The 8,653-nt window shown below is 41.2% G+C and overlaps 1 protein-coding gene across 1 annotated transcript; it reads right to left on the minus strand.

Moving 5' to 3' along the window:
* Window positions 1-1,315: 1,315 nt before the first annotated feature.
* LOC124404516 lies at window positions 1,316-6,737 on the minus strand. Its single transcript, XM_046878709.1, has 4 exons — window positions 6,357-6,737; window positions 4,987-5,083; window positions 4,445-4,618; window positions 1,316-2,891 (listed from the first exon to the last, which is right to left on the minus strand). Exons 1-4 carry the CDS (start codon window positions 6,372-6,374, stop codon window positions 1,474-1,476), a joined length of 1,707 nt encoding a protein of 568 aa, XP_046734665.1. The 5' UTR covers window positions 6,375-6,737; the 3' UTR covers window positions 1,316-1,473.
* Between the last annotated feature and the right edge of the window lie 1,916 nt (window positions 6,738-8,653).

The raw sequence follows: 8,653 nt of genomic DNA on the forward strand, positions 1-8,653 counted from the left end.
AAAAAATACAACGAGTGATTGTTCTACGCTGATGTTATATAGGTATGAGTGTTATAGGATTTAGTTTAGCAAATGAATTTGGGGGGGGGGGGGGGGGGTGAGACGAGATTTAAAACGAGATTTTAAACCGCTGATCCATGTAAGAATTATTGGATTGTAAGTCTGAGATCGATTTATAAGAAAACGAGACCAATTATTTGAGTCAACTTTGACAAATGCGGGAAAACAGAGGATCTGGCGAATTATGATATAACTCTAATTCTGAATTTTCAATTCTTTTTTTCGTTCTTTCTTTTTTTTTCTTTCAAAAGCTCGAACCATTCTACGACTATTGTAGGTATTATAATATATGTATAAACGGCGAAAAGAAATTCTGTAACAATTACGAAGATTGAAATTTATTCTCAATTCGCAGTTAACCACGCAGGAAATTACATGCAGGAAATTCACGAATTTTGCGATGTGTTTTAGCGAAGAGTAACTCGATTATTGTGTGAGGATACCATGTTTATTAACGTTAGGTGTGACTTCAATTTCTCTAGGCAATTACTACTGAGGTTAATTGGGAGAAAAAAAATAATACGCTTTCAACAATTTCTTCAATGGTGTATATGTATATGCATAGGTAGATATAATAAAGGAGAATTGTAAGTCTGAGAAAAGCTGAAATTATGCATTATTTCCATTGCAAATTGTTTTACGGCCACAGTCTGGAGAATTGACTTTATCCATCTATTTATATATAATCTATGCAAATCTCCCGTATTTGTCAAAGTGAATTCAAGCGATAATTATACATACATATATACATATATGTATAAATATTCGTGAATAATTTGATTATAGAAAAAATTGTTTAATAGGACCTCGGGAGATAGTCGATGTAATGAAGATATACAAAAAGATAATACGGACAGATGTCAATATATCAGGATTGAACTTTTATAATATATTCATATTGTTTGTTTTTAGATAGGGCAGTGTTGTGGACGGTTACGGAGATGAATCCGTATCCCAATGATTCCTACATAATGTATACAGACTATTTAATAAGTACATATTTTCAACAACCGTCTTTATAGAGCTAAGTGTTTATATCGTATTATTTTTTTTTCCATATCTTTTCTTCTCTTTTCCTCTCATTTCGTTTCAATTCATTTATTTCGTCTCTCCTTTATTTATTTTTTTTCTGTCTTTCTTATTCAAGTTGTTGTTGTTGTTGTTGTTGTTCTTGTTCTTTTTTTTCATTTATTAGTATTATTATTTTTATTTATTTATTTATTATTATTATTATTTTTTTTTTTTTTTTTGCCACCATGATGCGTTATTTTTTTATTTCTTTTTTTTTATTATGAAAACATTTGAAAAAAATCACGTTTTATGTATTAGTACATACTATGTTAATAATAGTTAATAATAACCATTAATAATAGGTATAGGTATAATCTATCTAACTATTAAAACAGCGTCATATTAAAGTCTATCTTCCTCCTCCTCCTCCTCCTCCTCCTCGTTATCCTCGTTATTCTCCTCGGACTCCTCCTTGTACCCAGGGTGTTCCGAGATGGCGTAGTAATTCCCGTTGTAAATAACACCGAGTTCCCTGAGCACGTCGCCCCTAATAACGGCCTTAATAGTCCAGTTGTAACATTCCTCGCTCTCGCTCTCTCTGTCCAATCTCTCCACGTCTAGTATCTTCGAGCTTAGCCTTTCTAGTATAATACCGATATCCTTGATGCTAAGATGGTGCTTCTGATCTACGGTGAGCTGATCGATGAGAAGTAAAAATTTTTCCGACGTCACTATCTCGTCCTCCATTATCGTATTCTCTGTTTCAGACTCGGAGCTGTCGTGTTCCTGGTGCAGATGATTGTGATGGTGATGGGGATGCGCGTGGGGACCTCCATGGCCGTGAAACTGACCTGACAAACTACCGCCCCGGTGCTGACCCGGTCCCGAGTCACTCTCGTCCGTGTCCCGGAACCTGACGTGCCCTTTTATCACCCCGGAACGCCGCGTTCCGTCGGAAAGCGAAGATGGCGGCTGCGGCGACGGAGTCTGCTGCTGGGCGTCCTGGATCGGCGACGTTGCCACCGACTTGTGAACCGCTATGCGACGTCCCTCCTCGTGGAGAGCGCAGCAGTGAAAATCGCACTCGGCCGCACTTCCTCCGTCGGCACCGTTCACCGGACTACCGTTCCTCGCCACCGGTTGATGGATGTGATTCGAACACTCTGGTGTGTGGATATGGATTGTGGTACTGTCGAACGAGTTGGTACCCTGCTTCACGAGACGGCTACCCGGTGGATGAGAACCGCTGCTTGACGATGCCGATATTAGGCTTGAGGCCAACATCGGACCGTAGGAACTATGACTCGGACTAGTAAAACTCTTCTGTACCATATCGTCATGATTTATCACAGTTATTTGAGGGCTGCTGTACCGAGGACCACCACCACCACCACCACTACCGATACCAACACCGATGCTGCCTCCTCCTCCTCCTCCTCCTCCTCCTCCTCCTCCTCCTCCTCCTCCTCCCAAGTCGCCAGCGACGTGACCTCCAGCTTTTCCGTTACCTATACCGATCCCGTCGTGATAACTCTGCAGCTTGTCCAAGCTCGTCTGTATCACTAACGACGGTCTCTGACCACCCGATATCAGTTCGCTCTTCTTCGTTGGTGAATATTTCGAGCTCGAACCGTCCTGAGACTTTCCACCCTGCTGTTGCTGCTGCTGCTGCTGCTGAACCTGCGACGATGACCGCTGATCCCAGTGGAGCACCACTGTGACACGTCCTTTATTGTCCATAATTTTCCAGGATGGCGTCTCATCGTGCAACTCCAAAGCGTGGATCGTTTCACAGACTATTTTCGGTATAGCCGAAATCGCTGTAACATACAAATTTATAACCATTTTATTCTCCTTTTTTTTTTTTTTTCTTTTAGCTTTTTTCTTTTTCATTAAGCCTCGACGTTATCACACGAAAAATACACGGTTATATCGTTTTGTTATAATAATATCAATTTTCGTTTATCTTATGTTATTTATTATAATTTTTTTGAAAGAAAAAAACAAATTTGGAATAGCACGGAACTTTATCACATTCAAATGTTGAAGAGAAAAAAAAACTACGGATCGGTTCAACTTCCAGAGCGCCGGATCGTACCGTCTAATCTACTACTGCCAATCCGTTTTTCCGCTTGCTGGTCAGACGCAACTACTGCACAATACTGCGGTAGTCGCACCCCATAATGGTCAGACGCGACCGCCCGATTCATGGCAATTCAGACTGCACCCACCAACCACCCTGCCCACAATTTCGAAGAGGAAGTGATATCAATGATTGATAATGGTGGTTGTAGAAGAAGAGAAGTAGGCAAAAACAATAACAACAGAGAGAGAGAGAGAGAGAGAGAGAGAGAGGAAATAACATATTGAAATGATAAATAAACGAGAGAAGTTAGTGCAGGAGGAAAAGAAGAAGAAGAAAAGAAATGAAACTGCAGACTTTGGTATATTATGTATCTGTACAAGGTGTCTCATACTAAGTACGCAAAATGATAGGGGATAATAGAGGGTCTCGAATTAACTGAGTAAATTAATCCCAAGAAGAATGCGTCTACGGATTAATTCGCTATTGCGATATACAACCAGTTAAAAAAAATTACCGGTTAAAAGCAATTATTACTTTGTGTAATCAATTTCATAAAAATTATTAATTACGTTGATAGTTTGTAATTGAGTATAGAAGAAAGAATATTAATTACATTTGTAATTCGAAGAAAAACTTATAATAATTAGATTCGTAATTTGTCATTTAAATTTTTTGAATAACAAATTGCAATCGTAATTAGCATGTGTTTTTTTTTTCTTTAATCGACCACGAATTACTAATGTAATGTAATGTTATGTAATCAGTGGCGTTCAACAATACCTCTAACCGATTCCTACTCTTGCTGGGTATCTCGCGAAAAGGACTTCGGAAAGCACGTGTTCTTCGGGTTAATTCACCCCGTTCATTCAATCCCCTCTATTATCCCCTATCACTTTGTGTACCTAGTTCTGGGACACCCTGTATACATAAACAGTGTACAGACTGTTAAAAAAACTGGAATCTGACGACTGACCTCCTTTCCAAGTCGTTCCTTATGAACGAAGAAGAAGTCCAATAAAGGAAATCGTGCAGTTCGGTCGTTAATAACATGATTTTCGAACTGATCGTTCAACCCTGTGAACATGTTCACCTGCACACCCCAAACACACCCCATTCTCTACAATTCCGTCGAACAATTGCCGGTTGTAGAGGAAAGGGAAGAAGAAGAAGAAGAAAAAGATAAAGAAGAAAACAGTGAGTGAGGAGATGGTTGGCTGCCGGAACCTTATGGGCGAGGAGTAACAAGTATAAGGCAGAGCTGGAGTGAGCCAAGGGAACGTGTCGTACCAGCCCGAATGATGTCAACGCCAGTGGGACACCACCTTTCCCCATGTCGCAGGAGTAGCAGTATCGTGTTGTTCGCTAAAGTCTTGAAATACTCCCCGTCCTCGACCTGCGTACCATCCGATTCGAGCACTAAACAGACGTTCTCATTTTGGGGAACGCCCAATTTTTCTTTTCCTGAAATTAAAAGAGAAGAAAACCGTCATCAAATTGTCCAAATTATTGACCTTTCACAATCCGCTGAAAATTTTTCGACGGTTTATAAATTCTGTTACATGCATTATCATCATCATCATCATCATCATTCAGTCGACACACTTATAACGGGGTGGAAAGCAAAAATTACAGACTATATCCATTATACTGTGAACCGTCACGCAGATGTGAAATATTTGTGCAAGTGAATTTTTCAGTGATTATATCATCATCGTTATGCGATAATTCACTCGAGTCTTATTGGTGCGATGCTTACTTTTGGTGTCCAGTAACGAATTAGAGGTGTATGTTTACGGTTCACTATCGACGAAGTAATTTGTGTTACTCACCGCGGTGTAACAGTTCTTCAAAATTGCTAACGACCAGTCCCTTTCTTACGTTTCGCCAACTGTCCCATATCTTAAAAGGTCTTTTGCTCCGTAACTCCTGCGGCACAATAGACAAGCAATTATATAGCAGCACTTTTACGGAGTCAGTATATGTATAACGTTGGAATGCAATATACTGCATAGCGCATCGAGCGAATCGTTGGTTCGAAAAATTCACCGATCAAAGATTCTTCTCGTATGACACAAAATTTATTTCATTAATAATTTGACTCTGCAGCGAGCGTTAATTAAACTCTGGCCACTAATGAATCGGTGATAATATATGTAACCGATCAGTAAACTAGATCTCAATTAATTCTCAATTCAATATATATAACGAGACTGCTACACGTTCGCTATTCTCAAGAATTGATTATTTCATCACTGGCATGAATAACTATGAATAATGAACAGAGTGCAGCGGCTTGGATGCATTTCTATAAAACGAGCGCTCTATAACCATGTCTTTTCAACTGGGCGTGACAGATATCCAGTAATTAGACAAAATGCTTTTAAAAGAAAAGTTGAAGAGGCGTCTGGTGGTAAAAATATGATTTGAAACGCAATTCTATCCCTGCCTTCATATCAATTTAGGCTTCCAGGCAGAATTTACATAGCAATGGACTGAAGTATCTTGAACATACATTTATAACTATGTAAAATGATTTTTTTAAATTTTATTTTCCTCTTTTTTTTTAGGCTCAATACCTGAGACAATTCCGTGAGAAATTACATATATTAATACCGATATGAATAAATGCAATCGTTATAAATATACGTCAAATGTCTGGCGCGTTTTTCTTTGCTTGCCGGGAGAAAAAAAATATCTAAGGTGAATTGAAACGAAGTTTGAATAAATATATTGAAGAGATGGGTTGAAAAGGTTTGCGAATTATGTTTGGGCTACTTTTTAACATTTTCAACAGGGTGGCGCTAAGCGGTCAAAGCGCACGCGCGACTTATGGTCGAAAACACTGACCTCATTCAATCATGCTCAAGAAAATATACATAATTTGAGAAATTATCAAACTGCAATGCACATCTAACGATATACTACTTGATGAACACGAATAAACACCCAGTATAAATATTTTATGAATAAACCGCCGCTGTAATCTCAAACACTCTATTACGTATAAAAAATATATATCGAAAGCTTATCTACGGTAGAAAATTCATTGAATAATTTTTCACAATAAGGTCGAAGAATCCAGACGAAAGAAAAACGGCCGCTTATTTCAAATATATAAGAGTGAGGCCGGGTCACTCGGAAAATAATGAATAAAATGTGAAAATCTATTAAGTAGTAACTGTAAATTTTTTCGGCTCACCTCTGCTGGCATTCGCATTAATATAGATGAAAATAACTATCGATCGGTATCGGAATCTAACGTTATAATAACGCGTAAATCGTTTTGGCTATAAATGGATTACTTCGGGGTCGGTGGTGATAAATTGTTATTAAGGGACTGAAGAACGGTAGAACACGAGACGATAAACGAGTAAGTATACGCGACGTGAGCGATGGATGTGCTAATTAAAAATTCTAAAAGTATGTACGCTGGATGTAAAATGATAACGAGGTCTCCGCGAGAGATCAAAGTAAGAATGAAGAGGACCGCGTACGTTGAACGACTGCACGGGGTCAACTCCCAGGGAAGTAGGTCACGGGTGTGTAGGGAGGAAAATAATCTTGCCACTGCAAACACGTATCAGCGGTCCACGACAAGGGTGGCAAGCCTTGGGGGACAGGGTTTTGAGTCCCCGTTAAAATAAAAATGATATTAGAAATAAGGGAGATGCGAATGTTATTGAAAATCAGTTGTCACAGGACGATGATAAAATTGATGTATAGTGCATGCAGTGCGAAATGAACTAATGGAAGGGGCGTAAATGGAGGGATGGTACGAGGAAGACTTGTGTGTACGCTGTCGAAATATATGAATAACAAAGATTTTGCCATACCTCTCTTGCCATTACGTCATATCCCTGCAGGTACGGGACCGTCCCACAAGCACTTATTTAAAGGAAGTAGCGGACCGAACGCTGCAGCATTCTGATCGCGCGGTCGTCGGAGATGTCGGTCGGCAGAGGCGGTCTAAGTAACGGACCCTAACGAACGGGTCCCTTGGAAACTACATCTACCAGGAAATCCCTCATCCTACTAGGTATCTTACAATTACCCGATCTAAGATTTCACTAACGCATATGGGCCAAATTGTAACAGTGGCTTCCTCCCAGCGGTTACTGCGGCGACTCCTAGTTTTAGATCGATTCTCCCTCCGTGTACGTACGGACACCCTCACCCTCGCCCTCTGCACCCACCTTGCCCTCTTCGCCCTCGCTTTATTCCTCCCACTCACTTGCCTCGCGCCCGGAGAAGGTTTCCTCCTCTTCTTCTCGCCTACTCGTATTTTCGCCTCTGTATTACTCGACTCGCACTCGCCTGCTCGAATTCCTGCCTGCTTACCCTTAAACAGCGCCTACGCCCACCCTTATCGAGTCTCCTTCTCGTCTTACGCTTTAAACTCGCCCGCTCGCTCCCACTCGCGCCCACCCCTGCCTGCCGCACGCCCAGTCGCGCGCTCCCTCGTATTCCGATTTTTCAACGCCTACACTCGCCCACTCGCCAGTCAATCCACGGGAAGGTTCGAGCGCACTCGTACGGCTTCGCCTGCCGACGCGCGCCTCGTCATATAAATGCAAAATGGCGCCCGTCAGCGAGAACCGAAACGCCATCTGCAGGGTTTTCCCATAGTTATCCACCATAGAGTACACTCGCGTGTACAGTAGTGGGGGTAAGATAATATTGGTGGGGGAAGTATGGTTTGAGTCGGAAATTACCAGTATCATGCCAGCGTTCACAATGAGCGGTCTACCACTACGTTAATCGGTTGTGAACGCTCGCGTGGTAATTTGTATTTCCAAACTTCTGCACTGCACTACCAACCACTGCACTACCATTGCACTAATTCAATTGTGAATGATACTTAATGTTGACGGTCGCAAACATGTGCGAATGGGCAACCTATGCGGATTTCTGAGAGGGTATTATACCAAAATTACACCAAAAAATACTGACAATGGGCGGGGGGGGGGGGGGGGGGGGGGGGGGTAGAAATTGTAACGTCATATGAAAAAAGCTAAATTCCAAAATAAAAATTTTCGGTCGGTAAGAATGAATCACTTGCTTGATTATTTCTTCCTGGCAATATAGGCAGTCTAGGTTTATTCGCCGACCGGTGTAACCTGGAACTGGTCGGGGGGGCGGGGGATTTTTTTGATGTCATTTGCAGGGTAGGGGTCTTTAAATCTGACAGATGATGACAAAACCGGGGGGTGGGGGTCAAAAACCCTCAAAATTTGATAACGCTATTTATGGAGGCTCCCTCTTCTCAAGTCACCGATTAGAGTGAGAAACCGGCTCCAGCTGTTGCTATCGCTTTCTAATTACGGCTTCAGCTAGCTGCACAGACCACGCAGTCGTCTGTCTACATTATCTGTGGTCTTAGAGCATATACTCTATCCCCATGGAGTCTATGGTGTACAAGCTCGATGGCTACAATCTACATTCGAGATGACGGACTTGGGTAATTCTTAATCTATGATCGGGAGTTGAATTTTTTAT

The sequence above is a fragment of the Diprion similis genome, chromosome 3 (assembly GCF_021155765.1).
Source record: "Diprion similis isolate iyDipSimi1 chromosome 3, iyDipSimi1.1, whole genome shotgun sequence".
Taxonomy (NCBI): Eukaryota; Metazoa; Arthropoda; class Insecta; order Hymenoptera; family Diprionidae; genus Diprion; species Diprion similis.

Bases quoted from the DNA above. Each gene is read 5' to 3' on its own strand.
- LOC124404516 (XM_046878709.1), bottom strand. The intron at 4,619-4,986 runs GTGAGTAACACA...TTTTAATTTCAG, and splicing joins TGAAGAACTGTTACACCGCG to GAAAAGAAAAATTGGGCGTT. The intron at 2,892-4,444 runs GTACGACACGTT...TGTATGTTACAG, and splicing joins CGTTGACATCATTCGGGCTG to CGATTTCGGCTATACCGAAA.